Here is a 23465-nt window from a genome sequence, read left to right on the forward strand (position 1 = left end):
AATGTTGGCGATCCTCTCGCCTCAGCCTCCCAAGAAGCTGGGATTACAAGTGTGAGCTACTGCACCCAGCTGACTTTTTCTTTTTAGAATGTTATACATTCTTTTATATATACTTGGCAGAGGCATTATTTTGGGTTCTTTATAATTCAGTTTATAGTTTTATTGGTTGTAGTGAGATTATTTAATTTTTCTAATTCTTTAGTTTCTTTTTTTCTTTTTCAACTTTTGGCTCATTTTATTTTTCTAGATTTTTGTGGTATATCTTTAGACAATTTGCACTGCTTTTTCTTTATTATTATAAGGCTTTGGGTTTTCTTCTGAGTTTGGCTTTGGCAGCATCTCAGTGATTTAAATTTACCACATTTTATTTATGTTTTCAATCATTTGTAATTTCCATTTCAACTTCTTTGAATTACATAATAATATTTTCATTTTCAGATGGTGCTTTTGTTCTTATTGTCATTATTTTTGAGTTTCATGACATTCTGATCAGGGAATTTGGTTGTATGATTTATTCTTTGGTGAATGCCTTGAAATTTTATTTGTGTTCTAGTATGTCATCACTTTATATAGGTAGTCGGTTATCATTTACAAATGTAGAATTCTTTAGCATAGAATTGAGTACTTTGTTCATCACTAAATCTAGCTTATGTTTTATTTACGTTATTCAAGTTCTTTATGGTCTCATTTTAAAAAAAAATCTATCTGGTAAATTCTGATTCTAATTTTGTCAATTTCATTTTTCTAACAGTTCTTGATAATATGTACTTTATGTGTGGTCAAGGTTTTTTTTACTATTATCATCTTGAAATAGTATTTTTTTCTTATATTTTGTTTCCTGTTCATTGTGCTGCTTTTCTTTCCTTTTTTTTTGTAATTTAGAAGTTCCTTATTGTCAAGAATAAAACCTTTGTTATGCTCCTCTCTGCCTTTTAAAAAGTATACATTTTATTTCATTCATGTCATGTTTTCCCTTACCCATTGAATTAAATTTAACAAAGATATTTTCATTTTCAGCAACTGTAATTAACTGTAGTTTTTTACTGCTTTTATTTCTGACCCATTTATTGGTATACTGTCACTTCCCTTTTTTTAATTGATTCTGGGTCATTCTTGTTTGGCTTTAGTGTTTTCTCACTTTTCATATATATTTTTATCTTTGTATATTTTGATTTGGCTTTTCCATGCCAATTCAGAATATGGGGACTAAAAATTTGACCGTTGAACTTCAGGTTCACTTTCCTTTTCTTTCACAAATTTTGTTGTTGTTGTTATGGAGTCTTGCTCTGTCACTCCAGTGGCGCCGTCTCCGCCCACTGCAACCTCTACCTCCCAGGTTCAAGCTATTCTTCTGCCTCAGCCTCCCAAATAGCTGGGCTTTCAGGCACCTGCCACCACGCCTGGCTAATTTTTGTATTTTTAGTAGAGGCAAGGTTTCACTATGTTGGTCAGGCTGGTCTCGAACTCCTGACCTCCTGGCTCACTCCTGTAATCCCAGTACTTTGGGAAAGTGGGGCAATCCGCCTGCCTTGGCCTTCCAAAGTGTTTAGATTACCAGGCTTGAGCCACCATGCCTGGCCCGTTTTCTTAACTTTTTATTATTGCCTCTAAAAATGAGACTATTTGATATTTTATAGCAAAACAACCACCACCACTACCAAGCAACCTTTAGGAAGTTTTATAAGACAGTCCCTTTGTGTGAAGAGTTTCCCCACAGCAGGTCTAGGAGTCAATTGTCTTTCACTAATACTATTCTTATACAGTGGACAAGGATTTTTGATTGAAATTGGTTATCTTAAATTTATGTTAATTTTCATGGATCTTTTCTTTATTTAGTACTTCTGTCTTATTGGCTCAGATGTTTTCCTGCTGTTACTTTTGTTAAACAAATTCTGAAATCCTCGATGTCATTTATCATTTTTTGAATAACTTCTTGTCTCTTTGTCTTAACAGCTGTATGTAAGGAAAAATTCCTTTAAATTCTACTTATTTGAAAGTACCCATTTTGTGATTCTCAGGCTTTACTCTTTATACTTTGTTTTCAAATTGCTCATTTTTCACATTATTATACTAGCCTATTATCTCACCAATAATGCAATAATTTTTAAATATTACCCCTGCTTTTCTTTGCTTTATTTCCTAAGAGTCTACTTCCTTAGATTGCTGTACTTAATTTCTAATTCTTTTTAATTTTACAGAAGCTTTTTTTCCCTGTTGTCAACTTATATTAATAAAGTGTAAATTTTTCTGACTTAGTGTTTGATTGAATGCTTCCTCTGTAATTGATGTAAATTTTTACTTTCCTTTGGTACAGCTCCCCCTGAGTATGATGTAGCAATAGTTAGGTTAGTTTATCTCTCCATCCTTGCCACTGTCATGGATGTGATTAACCCAGCATTAGGATTTTGCAGAAGTTAGAAGAAAAAGGGAGAAGTGTGGTAGGTAAGACCTTTCTAGTTGTTGTAGCTAGGGGATCTCCATGGGTTTTACCTCCATAGTAATGTTTGAGAAGTGGGCTCTTGTGAATGCTGTAGGGAGCAGGTCCACAGAGTCCTTCCATGCTGAATTGAACAGTTGACTAACAGGCATGTCAGCACACTTTCTTGCATTATTCTCATCTTCAACAGCTTCAAGTCTATAGATCGTTTCTCTGTACTGGCTGAAAAAAGGTTTTTCCTTTTATTTTGGTTGAGTTAGCTGTGGCAAACACTCATGTGCCATATGCACTTTCCTTCAATGAAAGACTTGTTTCCCCAATGCTATGAGAATTGTTAGTAGACAGCCTTCTGCTGCCAGTCTCTTAAAGGATTATTTCAGCTAGAGAGCTGCCTTTCCCAAGGTGTTGCCCCTTCCCAGTATTGCCCATATCCAATAACTGATTGATGTGGAAGTATAAAGGTTTGGCCATCTTGGACCAATTCAAGAGTATTCTCAGGGACTATTTCAGTTTAGAGCTTCGTAATGGTTTTGGGCAAAGATAGCCTTGGGCTGTATCACAGTTCAGTTTCTTCCTCTGCCTGCTGCACTCCTGCTTCCTTCATCTCACATCCACAGGTGGTAAACCCAAGGGCATTTACAAAAAATTAATATGTAATGTACATATTTTGGGGGTACATGTGATATTTTAATGCATTCATATGTGTCAGTGTCAAATTAGGGTAATAGGGAATTAATCACCTTAAATATTTATCTTTATGCTAGGAACCTTCCAATTATTCTCTTTTAGCTATTTTGAAATGTACAATAGATTGTTGTTAACCATAGTCAACCTACTGAGCTATTGAACACTAGATCTTATTGTTCTAACTCTATACCTATTAATCAACCCCTTTTCACTCCTTCCTCCCCCATCCTTCCTAGCCTCTGATCATGACTAACCTATTCTCTGTCTTCATGAGATCCACTTTTGTTTATCTCCTACATGAGTGAGAACATGTGATATTTGTCTTTCAAGGGCACTTCCTAATACATATCCTGCATGCTAAACTCCATCTCATAGCCTGCTTCCTAGATAACCCAGCCTGTACCATTAGCTCACAAGGAATACAGGAGATTTAAGGAATTAAATATGTATGCTTATGTTAATGTTTATTATGAACTTTTTAGTGTTTGCTTCCCTAAAGAAGGGCATAAGAATTACTAATAGAAATCAGAAGATTATGTCTTTATGGAACTTCTACTTGAATTCTAGAGAGATATGATTCAGCCAGAATGAAGTGAAAGTTCTATTAAGACCACCATTTCAAAGTGCATTCCCAATAGTTAGGGAAATAGATTCACTCGACTACCTGCTTTGATGACATTGCAATTATGATTTTTTACCAGCAGTAGCCATGGTACTTCAGAAAATGTGGCCAGTACATGCCCAGTCCCTCTTAGTGCTCCCTCTCCCCCAAAAATTTTTTGTCCTAACAGTTCTTTGCAGTTAAACGGTTAACTTTTCTTTGTTAGATCATATTATATCCACACCTGTCCTTTTGAAACTGTATCATCATTACATTACATTAATTCGGGAAAACTTTTCAAGACTGGTCTTAATTTATTTCAAATCTAATATCTGGTCTTTTTGTCCTCTTGTAACATAACTAAATACTTGAATGTAAGGCAAATAGAAGAAAGGACCACATGAAGTGTGTAGTATTTTCAACCTTTTCTAAAATATCTTTTTCAGCATACTCATGTACCCAGACTTATACCTTTAATAACAAGCAATTGCACATCAAAATCAGTTCCCGTGAGGAGGTAAGTTTAATTTTTTTTGTTGTTGTTGTTAGTATAGCTCTGATACTGCATTGTTTAACTATTGGTCTGGTGCAAGAATTGGTCATTAATTTCTTGCCTTCCAGAAAACCATAAAAAAGTGTTTTTTTTTAAATCATATCTCATGTAAGGGAAAAGGGATGAAGTGATTATTATTATGACCACCCACTTTTCTTAGTTTTATCATATTAAGCTTTGGTTTATTTGGGCTGCTGGTTGCCTTGGTTTTCAGAGAACCAGGAGTACAGAGTCAGGTCTGGGCTTGAGTCCTACAACTGCCATTGACTGTTCTCCCTTAGGCAATTATTTAACTGCTCTGAACCTTAGTCCCTGCATAGGTTAGTAGAGCTAATGTCAACCCCATAGAACATAAGGATTAAATGAGATACACATTAGTAGAATGTAGCCTGGTGTTTGGAATGGAGTATATAGCACTATCAGGTCTTTCAGTTAGTGTCTGCCTCTGTCTCTGGTTTCTACAATTCTTAACATCACACCTGTAAACCTAAATAACAAGAGAGTTTCTCTGAAAGAAAATGATATTAGTATTTATGCAGGAATGAGCATTGCAGTGGTATTTTGCATACAGTAGTAAACTATGTGCGTATTCAGGGAGGTAAAGGAACACAAAGGTTTTTAAAGGAAAAATGAGGAAGATTACATAATCATTTTGAGGTAGTTATCCTGGGCTACAAGGATCAGTAACAAGGGTGATGCCAACTTGAGGTTGGACAGGCTGTTGCTGGGTAGATGTCCTTGCAGAATTTTTGTTTGTTTGTTTGTTTGTTTTTGTAAGGTTGCGATAGCCTTTATGCAAGGTTGTGTTTTTTTGGAGTCTTTTGTGATAGCTCTTGTTATCAGTCATTTATTCATGAGAACTCTCCCTTAATGGCCTTCCTCAGCTCTATTTGTCAAGTGTGTGTATATGTGTGTGTGTTGTAACACAAATGACTTCATTTTGATTCTGACAACTTTCACTCCACTATCGCCAACAATAATAAAGACAGGAAAAACAAGATTTGTACATTTGATGTTTAAGAAGATTGTAAAGAACTCTACCTTTTTAAATTAGGTAAATATGTTTAATTAAATACTGTGTTAGGAAGAAGACATTGTTATTTGAACTGGTTCAAACTTTTGACGACAGTTGTTCAGTCATCTCTGTCTTATGTCAGGGGTCAGCAAACAACAGCTTGCAGGTAAAATGTGGCCAACAGTCTGGTTTTGTACAGCCTACATGCTAAGGGTGTTTTTTACGTTGTTAAAGGGTGATTTAAAAGGTAGGGGATGGGGGTGGAGAATATGAGACAGAGACTGTATGTGGTCCACAAAGCTTAAAATATTTACTGTCCAGCCCTTTACAGAACAGTTTAACCAACCTGTCTTACATTGAGGAAGATGGTAATTGGAGAAATAAGAATGTGACAGAAGACAAAATCAGAAAATGTATCATAGAATTGCCTTATAAATGGGGAGCAATCCATTAACTATAGGGAGAGTGAGTGGAGTACAACCTAAGCAGAAATGTAAAGCTATGCCGTATGCTGCAGAGCCATCAGATAGGCCCCTGAGGCCAGAACATATGATAAATGAAAGGTTTCAGTGGGAAAAGAAGGTGGTTGAGGGCTGGGGAGTAGGTTGAGATCATAGTGTGGAGGGCTTTGAATGTTATGAAGAGGAATTTTGACATTATTTCATAGATAGTAGGAATCTTTGACAGTTGTAGATTTTTGGTGAGGAGGTGATGTCCAAGCCTAATTTTTACTCCAGCTATGAAAGTGATTGAGAAGAAACAATGAAAAGCATTGTTTAATTAGATAGGAGCTGTTATAATTCATGGAAGAGAGAAGCAGAGTCTGAACTAGAACTGTGTTGAACTGTGTTGATAATTGATTGAAGGAGGTTTTATTTAATTAACAAATTCAAAATATATTTCATGTTTAGAAATGAGACTTGATAATTGGATATAGATGAGGAGGGTGGTGTCAAGTGCTTCAGACTGTGAGCCCTGGAGTCAGAATGCCAAGGTTTAAGTTCTAACTCCATCACTTTGAGCAAGTTAATTTAACCTCCCCATTTCTCATTTCCTAATCTATAGTATATGAGCTAAAAGAGTAGATTTGAAAGGGTATGAATTAATTCGTTGTTTTCTATGTAGTGTTTGAGTTGACATTCACTGCCTGCGTAGAGACATCCATAAACCAATTGGAACTTTGACAGCTGAAGTGACACACCAATGCTGGAGATACAGGACTAGATGTGATAATTATATCTCATAAGCAGAACTAAGGGTACAGATTATGTTGCCTCAATAAAAAGACTATAAAAAGATAAGTGAGCTAATATTGGTACCAACCAGGTGAGCATCTGTTTAAGGGAAAGTGGAGGAAAAAGTGTTAATAAAGGAAGAAATACAGGTCAGAGCTGTGTCATCAAATGCCAAGGAAGGAGAGGAGCTCAAGTATGAGACAGTTGAAGAAACTGAGAAATAGAGGACTTAGGAGAAAATGTACACAAACTTTATGTAAAGTCATATACATACATATGTAAGGAAACAGTGTAAAGATGAAAGATCCAGATTGTTGTGGCTTTCTTGATCACCATTGTATATCTTCACTGTCGAGTGCATAGATGTTTAATAAATATTTCTAAATTAATAAATGAAACTTGTTAAATTTTATTTATTTATTTTTGAGACAGGTTCTCACTCTGTTGCCCAGGCTGGAGTACAGTGACAGGATCTCGGCTCACTGCAACCTCCGCCTCCCAGGTTCAAGCGATTCTCTTGCCGCCACCTCTCAAGTAGCTGGGAGTACAAGCATATACCACCATACCCAGCTAAGTTTTGTATTTTTAATAGGGACAGGGCTTCACCATGTTGGCCAGGCTGGTCTCGAACTCCTGACCTCAAGTGATCCACCCACCTCAGCCTTCCAAAGTGCTGAGATTACAGGCATGAACCACCACGCCCAGCCTTAAGGTTTATATTTGACAAACATTTTAAGTTAAAATTATGGGGAACTCTTAAAGTATTTTTGAACTGTTTAGCATAACAATAATTGGATCCTGAGTAAGCTCAGTATTCACAGTTGCTTGGGAGGCTGAGACAAGAGAATCACTTGAACCCAGGAGGCAGAGGTTGCAGTGTGCTGAGATTGCACCATTGCACTCCAGCCTGGGCAATAAGAGTGAAACTTCATCTCAAAAAAAAAAAAAAAAAAAAAGATATCTAAAAACATGTCTTATGCTTTAATTTAGGGGGCAAAGTGTAGTAGTATAAAAGAAAGTGTTAATGTATTTCTCAATACAACATTTAGTTATCATTTAACTTTTATTTTTCAGACGTTCATTTGAATTTTTAGATTTATTGTTGCAAGAGTGGCAGACTCATTCGTTGGAAAGGTATGCATTCCCTCTTCCTTCCTCCCACTTTCCTCCCCATTGTCACCAGTTCTTTAGAAGTGATGGTATTGGTTTTACACTATTTCTCATTTTGCTTCAGAGGTTATTTGTACTGGTTTTCCTTTAAAGCTGTGGTGGTGTTGTGCCCCTCTTACTCATTACAACTATGAATAGTATGATTTTCTTCTTTGTTTGTGGGATGGGTAAGGGTTTCTCAAATAGAATGGGTTATATAAGATACTCCAAGTTGAGTTGGGCAAAAGTTTAAAAATGTATCTCTAGTCATATGATGTAAGTTTCCTGAAGTGTAATCAATCATGTAATGAATGATTTAAGATGGAAGGAGCCTCCTTTCAGAGGAAAGAGATTTTTGAGAAGAGATATTTGTTGGGAAGTTTCTCCACACCAGCTGTCAGATGTCATTGGTCAAGTATATACAGGGCAGTGTCTAGTGTAACTCTGAGATGAAGGAGAGGAAAATGTGGGCAGCTGATTGGTTACTGGCTATTTGCATGGTTATATTTCTCATTAGCTTCAAGTTTGAAGCTTGGAAGATATTGTATTTACCTTGAGTGTATTGCTGATTTTTCATTTTCATGAAAATTCTTGAATTCTTAAAGCTTATTTTTAAAAAATAGAATTTGTTGTTTAATGTAGGCATAATATAATTTCAAGTTTTCTTTGCGTTCTTCTGTGGCAGCTACTATTCAAATTTGGTCAGATCACAACTGATCATACTTAGCAAATCATTTCTACAGTGGTGGATTAGTGAGGAACCACACAGAAGATTCTTTTTTCTCTAATTTATTAAAAATTAAAAATTTAGGTACTATGTATTTATACACTATCTGAATTCCATATAAAAATAATTACTTTTAGATTTATAATAATTGGATTGTCAGAAGGAAACCATACATGAATAAAATATATGGGGCAGATAATTAGAAAATCTAATGGTCTTAGATTTATTATTGTACGCTAATTTTTATTTACCTCGCCTACCTGTTTGTGATTAATATGTAACATATAGGCACTAAGTACCATTTGTGGTGAAACATACAGCTTTATCATAACTCTAAAGATGTATTTTATTTTATAGACATGCAGCCGTCTTGGTTGAAACTATTAAAAAGGGAATTCATGATGCTGATGCTGAGGCCAGAGTGGAGGCAAGAAAGTAAGTCGGTGTAGTATAGTTTTGTGACAGTTTAATCTTTTTTTAAAAAAAAAATGTATTAGGAGAATGAAAATATCAGAAGTGTCCAAGTATTTTACTTGACTAGCCCTCCAGGAAAATTAAGATTGTTTTTTCTCCATTACATCTGTATTAGACATTTAATAGCCTCCTACATGTTGCCACTGACGTATAATCATCAGTGTTCTTCTTTTATCATAACCTATTCACTTTCATCATGAATAAAAAGAACTATCATTTATCAAGTTTGTATTGTGTACCTGATATTGTTTGAAGTACTTGTTATATGTTATTTTCTAATCCTTAGAATGATCCTCCAAAGATAGTGTTATCTCCATAGATGGCAACTGAAATTTGGACATTTAGGGGTTTACCCAAGGCCACACAAACTGTAAGTGGCACAGCAGGTTTTGAACTGAGATCTGCTTTTCTCAAAAGCCTTCAGTCTTTCCACTGGAACTTGTTCAATTTAGAAAGTGTTCACCTGACAAATAGCAGATAATGCTGAAAACCAGTGGGCTTATCTTCATCCTTCTTGAACGTACACATTACTGTTAATGTCTAATTATGTAAAGGTATTACTTCATCTGCTTTTCTTTTTTTTTAACAGGACATACATGGGTCTTAGAAACCACTTTCCTGGTGAAGCTGAAACATTATATAATTCCCTTGAGCCATCTTATCAGAAGAGTCTTCAAACTTACTTAAAGAGTTCTGGCAGTGTAGCATCTCTTCCACAGTCAGACAGGTCCTCATCCAGCTCACAGGAAAGTCTCAAGTAAGGTCATATAAATAATGATTACTAGTCTCTTCCTCTCCTCAACTCCCTAAAGTTTCATAAGTTGGATACTTGAATATCTGTTTGCTTTCACCTAAAGCCTTGAAAGAATGATAACTCTAATACACTTATTTATTTTGGTCTACTGTTTCAAGAGTTGGATTACTTGCCAGCATAATTCCTTCTCTTTGGATAAAGAGTTGTATGATTCATATTTTGCTTCAATATGTTCATGTCTATAGAAGCCTGGGAAGCACTACATTTTTTTTTTAATACCACAAAAATAGTACTTACAATAAATAGCCCATTTAATGGAGGAATTGTAATGGAGATTCAGAAGTTATCTTGAGAATTCTACAACACTATGTGACTAGTCTGCTTTCCTTCCTAACCTCTCGCACAGCTTAAAAATTCAGGAAATCCCTCAAGGGACAACATTATCTAGTATCTGACTTAGTTCTCTGTAACTCCATTCTCATCTTGATGTCGGCTACCTCAAATCCTTACTGCTTTAGCAGCCATAACCCTGTTTTCTGTCTCTCTAGCCCTGTGAGATTGCTAAAATTACTGATGCCTTCTCCACTTCCTAGCACTGGCCCTGTCCCTCTTCGTGACCTCTTGCCCTGTGCCATGTATCTGCAGATTTCCCCCGTGCCATGTATCTGCAGATTTCCCCCAGGGAAGAGCAGCTCAGAGAATGTCAGCTTAGGCCAGGCATGGTAGCTCATGCCTGTAATCCCAGCACTTTCAGAGGCCAAGGCGAGCAGATCACCTGAGGTCAGGAGTCAAGACCAGCCTGGCCAACATGGTGAAGCCCCATCTCTACTAAAAATTAGCCAGGCATGGTGGCGGGTGCCTGTAATCCCAGCTACTCGGGAGGCTGAGGCAGGAGAATCGTTTGAACCTGGGAGGCAGAGGTTGCAGTGAGCTGAGATCGTGCCACTGCACTCCAGCCTGAACTTCTCTGTAATTTCTTTCTTTTTGGGATCTTGACCACCACAAAGATTGCTGGTTGCCTTGGCAACTCTGTTGCAGAACTGGGACCAGGGTGAGGCAAGTGAGGCACCTAGGGTACAGAATTTAAGCAGGCACTCACTGGGTCATTCAAATACTGTACTAAAGTTCAGTTTCTTATAGGTTTTCAGAGTAAAAGTTGATATGATCTGATTTCAAAAATAATTGTTGTAGGAATAATGACCTATCTAAACTTTTGTTTAAATTTCTGTTGAAACTTGTATTTAAATTTGTGATAAGTTCCTCATCTGAAATAAGCTGTCTTTGTTGCTTTTGTTCTCTTTTTATTAACTATGCTCAGACTTTAAAGTATATATGAATCACCTGAAGATCTTTTTAAAATCTAGAATCTGATTCAATAATTTTGGGGTGGGGCCTGAGATTTTTCATTTTTTGCAAGCTCCTAGGTGATGCTAAATGCTGTTTGTTCATGGACCATATTTTGAGTACAAAGGATCTAAAGGAAGATATTTTATATTGCTCTAATGTAACATTTTTAAACATAAACAACTTTAGATTCTGGAACCTTAAAGTGATCTGCCTCAATCTAAGAGAATAACAATTTTGGGAGACACTTATAAAAATAATATGATGTTAGCTTAAACATTACACGGACATTACAACCTTACGACTTAGGTGAGAGAGGCTTTGGTTATGTTGAGTTGCCTATGTGCTAGTGATACCACTACCCCTTTCTTCATCTAAGTAAAATATCTCAGGATACAAGTGAATAATAATAGTACTGTTATCGAGTTCTCTTTGGTGGTCACCATGATGTGTGCTGAGAAGCAGAGTGAACAAAGGCAACCTGATCCCCATCTCTGTAGAGCTTAGTCTTTATTCACTGCCAGTATTTTATTTTTGCTTCATAGCTAATTGAGACACATTGATACATGATGATTGGGAGGAACTGTTCTAATGCGATTTGTAAAAGGAGAATTAAAATTGGAAGTACCAGCTAGGCACGGTGGCTCACACATATAATTCCAGCACTGAGGTAGGAGGATCACACTTGAGCCCAGGAGTTTGAGACCAGCCTGGGAAACTTAGGGAAACCCGATCTCTATTAAAAATATAAAAATTAGCCACGCTTGGTGGCATGCACACACAGTCCCAGGTAACTTGAGAGGTTGAGGTGGGATGATCCCTTGAGTCTGGGAGGTCAAGACTGCAGTGAGCCATGATTATGGGACTACACTCTAGCCTGGGTGACATAGCAAGACTCTGTCTCAAAAAAAAAAAAGAAAAAAGAAATACTTCTCAACTTTCCACAAAATTCAGTAGTAGTTTATTGGTTTTTATCGGAGGAGTGTTAAATTGTCTTCTTACTAAAAGCATTTTTTATGCTTTGCAGTCGCCCTTTTTCTTCCAAATGGTCTACAGCAAATCCATCAACTGTGGCTGGAAGAGGTAATTTTCTCTTTAAGTAAGAGTTATAACCTATTTTATCTTTGAAACAGTAGCCTTCAAACTCTTTTGATGTGCTCCATAGTGAAAAGATCATTTTACATGGTAACTCAGTACCACACATATGCACTGTACCTGTATATGTATATGTGTATACATATATAATAAAACCCGAAGTTCCAGGAAGCCATACTTACTCTTACTTGTGATGCACTCTGTTTTCAATTGTTTCATTTCTTCATAATGCTTCTCATGATGCACTCAGTTGATTTTACAACCTATTAATGGGTCATAACTCACAGTTTATAAAACTCCTGACCAGCCTGGCCAACATGGGGAAACCCCATCTCCACTAAAAATACAAAAATTAGCTGGGCATGGTGGCACATGCCCATAATCCCAGCTACTCAGGAGGCTGAGGCAGGAGAATCACTTGAACCCGGGAAGTGGAGGTTGCAGTGAGTCGAGATCGTGCCACTGCACTCCAGTCTGGGTGACAGAGCGAGACTTCGTCTCAAAAAAAAAATAAATAAATAAAAATAAAAAACTGAAAAACTGAAGACCAGAAATTGAATGACTTAATTTGCATTGCCATGGAGTGGCAGAACCTCCATTAATTTTTTAATATCTCTATTCCTGGACTAGTTTTTCTTGTATTTTTCTCATAGTAAAAAATAATACTGCTGCCTTCTATTTATCGTGTACAGTGCTTCCTTTGCACAAATCAGTCCTAAACATCATCTCTTCATCTACAAAACAGTCCTATGAATTTTACAGTCACAATGTCATCATTTTTCCCATTTTTATGGTAGAGGAATAAGGCAGAGAAATATTGAGAAAATTGCTGAAGACTTGATTGAAACTGAGGCATTCTGACTTTAAAATGCTTAATAGTACTGTCCATTTGGCCACTGCCTTTTTGTTGACCATTTGTCATCAGATTAGCTCATGGTTGTCAGGTTTATATAATTTTCATGTTTTCAGTGATTTAAATGATTTAAGTTACCTTTGCTTTGTATTTCGTAGTATCAGCAGGCAGCAGCAAAGCCAGTTCCCTTCCAGGAAGCCTGCAGCGTTCACGAAGTGACATTGATGTGAATGCTGCTGCTGGTGCCAAGGCACATCATGCTGCTGGACAGTCTGTGCGAAGCGGGCGCTTAGGTGCAGGTGCCCTGAATCCAGGTTCCTATGCATCACTAGGTAAGAGAACTGATTATGGAAAATTATACCATGTTCTCTCCCTGATCTCTGTGAAGACAAGTTCATACACCTTAATCATTTCTATTCATTCTTGTTATTTAAGGATAGTCCATATGTTTTAATATAATTCTATATTGGGGACACACTTCTGAGGAATCTGAGCTGCCTTGTTTCTCTTTTTCCCTTGTTCTCATCAACGTCTTGATCAAAGAAACAATCCTTGAGTCCATGATTCCCTGTAGAATTTTCTAACTGCACTTCTACCACATCTAGCCACTGATTTCTAAGGGGGTTTGGGAAGGGAATTGGCCTTGTATCTAGCTTTCCTGTTTTCTTTCTCCTACTTCTCTTCTCTTACCAAGAATGTGAAGCCTTTTGGAGATCTGGGAGAACTGCAAAGCTCTACTCTGTCTAACCAAACCCTAAACATATATTCCAAAACTATTCAGTTTGGTTTCTTCATGTTTTTATGTCCATCAAATTAAAAAGTTGAGGTTGGTTTGCGTATCTCTTCTTCATGCTTCAATTTTTTTCTTTTGGGTAGTACTGGTGGAACACTAAGCAGGCAGATCGCCAGAACACAATACAGGTTGAGCATACCTAATCTAAAAATCTGAAATCTGAAATGCTCCAAAATCTGAAACTTTTTGAGCACCAACATGACACTCAAAGGTATTTCGGACCGAGGAGGGCAGATCACCTGAGGTCGGGGGTTCGTGACCAGCCTGGTCAACGTGGCAAAACCCTATCTCTACTAAAAATGCAAAACTTAGCCGGGCATGGTGGCTCATGCCTGTAATCCCAGCTACTTGGGAGGCTGAGGCAGGAGAATCACTTGAACCCAGGAGGCAGAGGTTACAGTGAGCCGAAATCATGCCATTGCACTCCAGCCTGGTCGACAGAGTGAGACTCCGTCAAAAAAAAAAAAAAAAAAAAAAAAAAGGTATTTCGGATTTTGGATTTTTGAATTAGCAATGCCTAGGGATGCTCAGTCATTTAAGTATGAATGCACATATTTCAAAATCTGAAATCTAAAACATTTTTGGCCCCAAACATTTTAAATAAGGAGTACTCAACCTGTTAGAAGTGCAGAGAATTTAGGTATGAGTATAGTGCATGATAAAGTTGGCACAGCTGCATTCAGAACCGTGAAGAGGAATAGATTATTCAGTAAATTGTGTTTAGACACATGGTTTACAATCTGGTATAAAATTAAGTTAGAACCATGTTACACACCATATAGAAATATATTCCAGCTGATAAAAACATTAAAAACATAAAGCAACTTGATGAAAACATAATAGGTGAGTATTCATCAAATCTCAGGTTGAGACAGGAATTCCTATACATAAAAGCAAATAAGCCATGAAGGAAAAAAATCTCTTGAATTTAAATCTAAAGTATGAAAATATGAAATCTTAAGCAAAAACTAAAAGGGAAAAATATTTTGCCACATAGTAGTAAAAAAGTTAAAATGTTGAGAAGTTTTTCAAGTCTGTTAAAAACAGATGAGCTTATTTTTATAGAAAAAATTCTACATATATCAAGAAAAGCATATATCAAAATTGCCAACAAATACCAGAATAAATGTTGAACCTTAGCTGTAATCAAACAAATACAAATTGATAGACCTGTAACTATAACACGAAAGTTAAGGGTAGTGCCCACTGTTTTCAAGAATGTGGTAAAAAGGGCCTTATCGCCGGGCACGGTGGCTCACACCTGTAATCCCAGCACTTTGGGAGGCCAGGACCGGCAGATCACGAGGTCAGGAGATTGAGACCATCCTGGCTAACACGGTGAAACCCTGTCTCTACTAAAAATACAAAAAAAACTAGCCAGGTGTGGTGGCGGGTGCCTGTAGTCCCAGCTACTCGGGAGGCTGAGGCAGGAGAATGGCGTGAACCCGGGAGGCGGAGGTTGCAGTGAGCCGAGATCTTGCCACTGCACTCCAGCCTGAGGGACGGAGCAAGACTCTGCCTCAAAAAAAAGAAAAAAAAAAGGGCCTTATCAAGCAACACTGATGTGAATTAGTGATGGGACACTTTTTCTGAGTTCCAATTTAGGAATTCCATGAAGCATTTTTAAATCAGAATGTTTGCCCCAGTAATTCAATGTTTACATAATTATATTTTTAAAAAGAATATTCGTGTTTTTAATAACACGTTATTAGTGTCAACCTTAATGTGTAACAGAGGGGATGGTTGAGTTATATTGTGTCCTTATATATGTTGTGCAGCCATTAGCAAGTCATATTTTCAACAAAGATTGAATTATGCAGACTACCAAATAGTATGTAGTAATTTCATCATTTTGTGTAAAATTATACATAGAAGAAGGACTGGTGTGATATATACAAAGGTGTTAACAGTGTGTTGATTACTGCTTTTAATTTTCAGAAAACTTTTTGTTTCAAAGCATTACATTGCCAAGAATGCAAGGTTATTTCAGTATGTGAAGACCAGTCAACAAATGTACCATATTAACTAGAAGAAAGAACCAAAACCACATGATCGTCTCAGTAGCTGCAGAAAAAGCATTTGACAAAATTAACACCCTTTCATAATAAACATACTCAACAAACTAGGAACAGAAGTCATCTTTCTCAACCTGATAAAGAGAATCTTTGAAAAATCCGCAGCTAACATCCTACCTGATGATTAAAAAACTGGATATTTTTCCCTAAGATCAGTAACAAGACGAGAATGTCCACTCTTGGCCCTATTTAACATTACCTTGAAGTAATGTTAAATTGGAGGTGCTAGCCAGGGCAATTAAGCAAGAAAATAAATAGAAGGTATCCAAATTGGAATGGAAGAACAAACTGTCTCTCTCTGCAGAAAACACAATCTTGTGTTTAGAAAATCCTAAGGAATCCACCAAAAAAAAAAAAAAAATATATATATATATATATATATGAGCAAAACACATTACATTGAATGTCTATTATTTTTACCGAAGAAAAATACTGTATTTAATGTGCACTAGAAAGCCAATTTGGGACAATTTTTTTTTGTGAGAACCTATTGTTGTTCTTTAAGGTTTGAATTTCATGTTTCATTGTAAAAAGGAGAGTGCCACTACTTTTTTCTTTTCTTCATCTGACCCAGGTTCCCACTCAGGGACAATCAGCTACCTGCCTGTGGCTTTTTCAGGGGTTGGATAAAGGATGTTCTCCTTCTTACCCGCCTTCCCTTTCTCCCTTCACCCCACCCTACCCGCTGTGTCTCATGTACCCTTCTTACACACATAAGACTGATATAACCTCTGTTTTCTTCTACTTTGAGCCTCACTTATGGCTATACATATATGAATTAGAGGGAGTGTTCTGTTAGTTTTCAGCACACACTTGAGCACTTAGTTTTTGCTAGGTACCAGGGATCCAGAGGTATATGCTTCTATACTGAATCTCTCAGTCTATTGGTAGGTTGCTGAAGGATGAGCAGCTAAAAGTTTGTTGCGTTTTATGCATTTTGAATTTGAAGTCCCTGTGAGACTTCAAAACTGGAAGTTTTCAGTGGACACTTGGTATATAGTAGTATAGAACTTGGCAGAGAGGCCGGCACAGTGACTCAACACCTGTAAACCCAGCACTTTGGGAGGTCGAGGCGGATGAATTGCTTGAGCTCAGGAAGTCGAGACCAGCCTGGGCAACGTGGCGAAACCGCACCTCTACCAAAACAAAAATTTAACCAGGTGTGGTAGCACATGCCTGTGGGTCCCTCTGCTAGGGAGGCTGAGGTGAGAGGATTGCTGGAGTCCAGGAAGTTGAGGCTGCAGTGAGTTGTGATCACACCACTCTACTTCAGCCTGGGTGACAGAGTGAGACCTTTCCACATTCTCCAAAAAAAATAAATAAATAAATAAGACAACAACAACTACTTAGCAGAGTGCTGATGATTAGATTAAATTTGGAAGTCATTAGATGATTTTACTTACTGTAATCAATATTAAACTCAGAGCATTCCTTCTTAAAGCAGCTGCTACTGGTTTTTGTTATCGCTAAAGTACTGAATTTTTTGGCAGCAGGGATATTGTAAGTGTTTTGAAGTTCACCCTTTAACTTCAGCCTGAAGAGGAAAATTGGTGGTAGGAAACAGGAATAAGTTAAGGTAACCTTGATGTATGAGTGCATATTTATGAATATTTATTCTAACAATTGAGTTTATGGAATTGCTTGAGTGGAAAAGAAAATATAGTTTCAATGAGGTCATATGGACAGAAGTCAGATTTTAGTTGGTTGATATAGAAGTTGGAAAGAGAATCTGTGTAAATTATTGTTATGCCTGATGGTCAAGAAAAGGGGTGAAAGAACGGTAGGAATTATCTGTGGTTGAAAGAACTTATCATCTTATAAGATTGGAGAAGTTAATTATGTTTGTATCCTAAGGTGGCAAGTCAGTAGAGATGGAAAAGTTAGAAGTGTAAGGATGAAAGGAGATAATTAATAGCTAAGTTGCTGTGGAAGGTGTGAGGAATGGGATATGGAGCATAGCCTGGGAGTTAGTCTTGAATGTGGAAGGGTGAGCCATTTCACAGATGTAGAAGGGGAGGAAGTGATGGAAGGGAAGGAAGTGGAAGAGGTAGTAGATATCAGATACGATATTTTGGAAAGTTGCACATTAAGAAGAGTGTGATTGGGGAGGTTGTTGTGACTTTCTGCCTGAAGATTCAGAGTCAGGATCATGTGCTAACAGGTGACTGGAAGTTTAGAATAGCCATTTGGGGAGAGTAGACACAAGAGGTGGGGCACTCATGGCTGACGTTTGTTAGAGCAAAAGGATTTATTAGAGCAAAAAAAAAAAGACCTGTGAGATAGTCTGAAGGAGTCTAGATGCAGGCTTTCAAAGTTTGTCTCTCAGAGCTAGGGTTGAGGGGGCTACTCCTTCCTCAAGCAATGAAATAGAGCAATGCGGGCTGGGCACAGTGGCTCACACGTGTAATCCTAGCACTTTGGGAGGCCTGGGTGGGCCGATCACTTGAGGTCGGGAGTTTGAGATCAGCCTGGCCAACATGGTGAAACCTCGTCTCTACTAAAAATACGAAAATTAGCCAGGCATGGTGGCACATGCCTCTAGTCCCAGCTACTCAGGAGGCTGAGGCACAAGAATCACTTGAACCTGGGAGGTGGAGGCTGCAGTGAGTCGAGATTGTGCCATTGCACTCCAGCCTGGGTGACAGGGTGAGACTCTGTTAAAAAAAAAAAAAAAAAAAAAGAAAAGAAAAGAAATACAGCAGTGCAACATGTTCACAGTGTTTCTGCCCAAGGAAGCTCGCTTAAGACTCACGCTGGGGGGCCAGTAGGGGATTGGCACTCTGCTTGCACAGCCAGCCACAATTAGGCACATAAGGCACTCTGCTTGCACAACCAGCCACAATTACCAGAATCCCAGACTCCCAAAAAGAAAGGAGGTGTTCACCATAAACCACACTGTTTGCAGAAACAGCTTAGGCAAACTGTAGCAGAGTTCAGTGTCCCCACAACTCCTGCACACACACTTAAAATAACCTTATCATTAATATAGGGAGGATCCAAAACAATTACCAGAGGCCAGCCCCACAAGCATACACTTCTTAAGAGCAATATCAGTCCGGCTATGTTAAATCCTTTTAGCACAGGCACTAAACACCAAGTCAGATATTTATTCCAGTTTCTAGTAGTGCCAGTATGCATGACTTCATGGTTGTGTAATTTTCTCTGTGGGACATCTCAAGTAATAGAATAGAGAAAGTGAGTTAGATTCATCCAGATGTGAAATTTTAAAGGGGCTGAAAGTTCTAATAAAGGATGTGGATGGAGAAGCAACGAGGTGGTAAACAGAGGCTAATGATGAGAGGGCCTAAGTGTGGAATTTGGGGTTATATTATAGGCAAGAGAGAAAAGAAACAAGGCAACGTGACTGTCTGGGAAAAACTCACAGACTAGAGCAGGGGATTGGCATGACGGTAAAGTCCAAAGCTGGGACATGGGCCTCACTAACTTTCTCTTTTTAGGCTAGTGAAAATAAGACTCATTATCAACTTTTTAAAAATTCTCTACTTAGTACATTAGGTGAAGTCTTTATCTCACATCTTGTTTAATTTCCTAGTCTGTTTTAGTTGAAAACAAGCTTGATATATATGTCTGTACTATGAATTCTGTCTTCTTAAAGAAAATGTTTTCTAGGAATTATAAAAATCATTTCTTCTAATATGCTAAGTTTTCCTCTGTTCTTTGCTTGCGCTTTCATCAAAGAGGATACTTCTGACAAGCTGGATGGTAAGAACTTCCTTTCCTAATTCTACTAAAGATTTTTATGGAACCTGGAATCTATATAATATCCTTGTTCATTCTTCTTAATTTCTAAAAATATATTATTAATACTTATTTAGTGATAACATTAATGTGAAAATGGCTACATAATTCTCTGAATGAATTTGGGATTAGGGATATCTATTGGGCATACCATATCCCAGTCTGCTCAAATACTAGGTAACTATTTTGTTTTAACTTAATTATCTTAAAATGTTTGCCTGAGCTCTTAGAAGTACGCCTCTGAATATTCTCGATTTATTAAGTCTTCATAAAAAATACTGGATTCAGGAGAATGGAAAGAAATCTCCTAAGTCATTTCATTCACCTCTTTAGTCTATTAAGTGATATGACAAATGACATATTTAGTAAGTTCATATGATTGTTTTTGAAAATGAAATGCAAGTTACAGAGGCAGACTTTTTAAGAGTGCGTTGTAAACTAACATTTAGTCAAAATTGAACTTTAAACTTTGCCCTTTTAATTTCAATATTCAATTGATTACAGTTTATCTGTAGTGGCTTGGTTCAGTAACAACCCTGTATGATATTTTTTGTCTGATACTAGATAGTATATTATCCACACTTTCCCTTCACTTCAGCAGATACCATAATGTTACCTATGAGCTTGACCTTTTTTAAATAACTTAAGATACTAAACTAAATCTGTATGTCACATTATGAGATCTAGGAAAAACAGAGACACTATATATTTTTCTGTAAATTATTATGTAAATGGAAAATAGATCTAATATATCTTCTGTTTTAATGAGCTAGAACATTTATTAAACCTTGGGTTAGGTACATGACTGCTAGTTATATTAGTGTCTGCTTTTCTATATGATTATAATAAAATATTGAATGAAATGATAGCCCATCAAGAGATGGTTTCTATGTATCAAACCCCTTAGACATCCTAATATTGACATTCTGGATCCTTTAAAAACAAACTTTTATCACTTTCCAGTTCAAAATATTTTCCTGTTTGGGTAGGAAATATCAATCTGTTTGAGAAGTCACTTCTGTTATATGATGTGTTACTCTTACTGATGTTCAATCCTATGTTTAAAAAAAAATACAGACGTATATTATTGCCCTTTAGTAGTAGTGAGTTATGATGTTTGTACTTAGTCATTTTTTATAGATTTCATCGACATCTTAAGGAGTGCACATAAATGTTGAATAAATAGCTAATGAATTGGATTGATAGGTTTTTGCTTTGTGTAGATGCTTTGATGAAAATGGGCAAATGAGGCCTAGGTCATAGATTTTATTCCTATGTTTGTCAGTTAGCTTTTTCTGATTCCTTTATGGGCTACCTTTTGAAAATGCAGAGAAAACATTTCTACTCTGGAAAGGTCTATAAAATTTCATTTTCAAAGAGTAATTACAGAGTTACATTTTTTTGAGTGATGAGTTTCTCTAATTTTTTATACCATTTCAAATTTTAAGAATGCAGTATAGCAGACAAAAAGTGTTTCCTATAGAATTTTGTTATTTTTATTTATCCAGTTTCAACCTTTTTCTGTGTGCTGTGAATCATTGGATTACCTCAAATTTTGTTTTTCTCAAAATGAACTTTCCCACAGTTAATTTAAGGCTATCAGACTAAAAGTTAATTTTTGTTTTTACCCTTTCATTATAGTGTTGGGTGGGGATTGTGAGGTAGGTCTTAATATCAACATTGGCAGAATTTGTTGAAATGTTGTTTTATTTTTCTTATTTAGGAACAGCATCTGAAGATGGTAAGAATTATACATTTTGTTAGTAACACAAATATGTCTACATTACTATTTTCATTGGTAGGAATTAAATATTAAAACTAAAATAGGCTAATTTCTTTGCAACTCTTTATAATTTGCCAGTTGTAGTAAGTTCTGCATTTCATATTTGGTTGTCTTAGTAATGTGTGGATTTTTTTTTTTTAATTCTTCATCCTGCTGGTTTGCTTTATACTTTGGATCATCTCATGCTGGAAAAACATAATCGCTTAACATGTTTAATAATATCTAGTATAAAGTAAGCATATAATTCATTTTTATAGTGGTGACATTAATGCTTTTCTTACATGTTTGTGTTTTTGTTTTTTTATTTATGCCAATTCATTTATACTTTGAGAGATCATGCACCATTGTTTCATCATTGAAGTTTTAAATGCATTTACTTAGTCTGCTTTTAAATATGTCTTCTACTTTTGAATCAGTAACTGGGGAGTTGGTCACAGATTCATATTGAATTTGAGATTACACCAGAATTGCTATACATATCTTAGTGAGCCAGTTCACCTTAAAAATAATTTTTATAGTTTTGAATTTGTAGAAAGGAAAGTAATTCAATGTTTATATTCACTCTACTGAAGTCTGTCTTTTTAAAACCTCTGATTCAAAATATATATTTTTTTCCTCTTAAGTTTTATGTGGATGACTATTTTTTGTGACACAAAACCAAATAGATTAATTTTTTTATTTGGTCTCATATTTATTCTGATATATTTAAAATAATTTTGTATTTTAAGTTTTAAATTGGAATACTCTATAAAAACATGATTTCTGGCCAGGCGTAGGGGTTCACACCTGAAATCCCAGCACTTTGGGAGGCTGAGGTAGGAGGATTGCTTGAGTCCAGGAGTTTGGGACCAGCTTGGGTGACATAGTGAGAACCCATCTCTACAAAAAATTTTAAATTTAGCTGGGTGTGGTGGCACCCTCCTATAGTCCCAGCTATTCTGGAGGCTGAGGTGGGAGGACCACTTGAGCCTGGGAGATTGAGGCTGCAGTGAGCCATGATCATGCTACCGCACTCCAGCCCGGGCAACAGAATAAGACTATATCAAGAAATAAATAAAAATAAAAACATGATTTCTCACACTGTGGAATTGTAATTTCAAATGTTAATATCAAAATACTTAACATGCTCTCATTTCTTTGTTATATACAATGTAGATAAATTCTCCATTTCAAAAATAATAATTTGGTCATTTTGTTTTACTTTTTAGTCAAGAGAACTTTGTGTCCTGCTCAAAATAGACTGTAAAAGGGTGAGAGGCCTGAACCATGGGCTCATTAGGGGCCTTGAAGTTGATAGTATGCTGGTATTCTACCAATTAAACTTCTGGTTTTGATTCTGTTTTATTCCTAGTTCTTATTACTCTCTTATCTTTTCTCACTCATTTCTTAATTTTGTAATATCTCCTTATTCTTTGAGTTTTTATTCTTATTATTTAGTTTTTTCCTAATTAATATGGTCATATTGGGCTAGCTAGTATTTCAAGTGTACTCTACAAATTATATCTTTTATCTAAAAATAATTCTGAGCCCTTCTTTTTGAATGACAAACCTTATTGGTTCTGATTTGATAGTAATTGAGACTATTGCTTAAGAACACCAAAGTACCCGCCAATAATATATTCTGTCCTTACTTATTTTTATTAACTGCAGCTAACTTAAGCACTTGACAGACATGTTTCTTGTAGTTCAAGAGCCCTAGAAATAGGGTGAGGATGTTTGTGGCCTAGTTTTATGGAGGGGAATGAGGCAGAGTGGTAGAGTAGAAAGGAGTGCAGTTTGGGAGGTATGAAAAGAAATATATTGAGAAAAATGCTAACTCTTATGTGATATGTATTTCCTCAAATCACTTTATAAATGAAATAGTTGATTGGAGGAAGAGAGCAGTAAACATGTCCATATACATATGTAGTAATCTGATATAAAGAGATTAAATCTTTTGCCTAATTATATCTCTTCCTTCAGATCCCTTTAGAAGTACATTTTCAGTCAAAAGGATTGAATTGTTTCCAAGCTTAGGCTTATATTTAAAACTGTAGGGTTGACTTGAGAATAATCTAAACTTCATGGAAACTGAAATTTCAGAATTGCAACTACCAATTGAGAAACAAGTGACATGCTTATGGTAATTATC

The 23465-nt window shown here is 36.5% G+C and overlaps 1 protein-coding gene across 50 annotated transcripts in view; it reads left to right on the plus strand.

Annotated features, from left to right (window-relative positions):
- CLASP2 (cytoplasmic linker associated protein 2) overlaps positions 1–23465 on the plus strand; it is a 219624-nt gene that overhangs the window by 95699 nt on the left and 100460 nt on the right. For 40 of the 50 annotated variants that reach the window (XM_054552375.2, XM_054552380.2, XM_054552382.2 and 37 more), the window contains 8 exons: positions 4172–4242; positions 7603–7662; positions 8762–8839; positions 9468–9635; positions 12004–12059; positions 13083–13256; positions 19492–19515; positions 21275–21292. In XM_054552375.2, coding sequence (XP_054408350.1) covers positions 4172–4242; positions 7603–7662; positions 8762–8839; positions 9468–9635; positions 12004–12059; positions 13083–13256; positions 19492–19515; positions 21275–21292 — 649 coding nt within the window. The remainder of the gene's footprint in view (positions 1–4171; positions 4243–7602; positions 7663–8761; positions 8840–9467; positions 9636–12003; positions 12060–13082; positions 13257–19491; positions 19516–21274; positions 21293–23465) is intronic. The other 10 variants (XM_054552427.2, XM_054552428.2, XM_054552379.2 and 7 more) reach the window with 1 other exon arrangement.

The sequence above is a fragment of the Pongo abelii genome, chromosome 2, assembly GCF_028885655.2.
Source record: "Pongo abelii isolate AG06213 chromosome 2, NHGRI_mPonAbe1-v2.0_pri, whole genome shotgun sequence".
In the NCBI taxonomy this organism is placed as follows: domain Eukaryota; kingdom Metazoa; phylum Chordata; class Mammalia; order Primates; family Hominidae; genus Pongo; species Pongo abelii.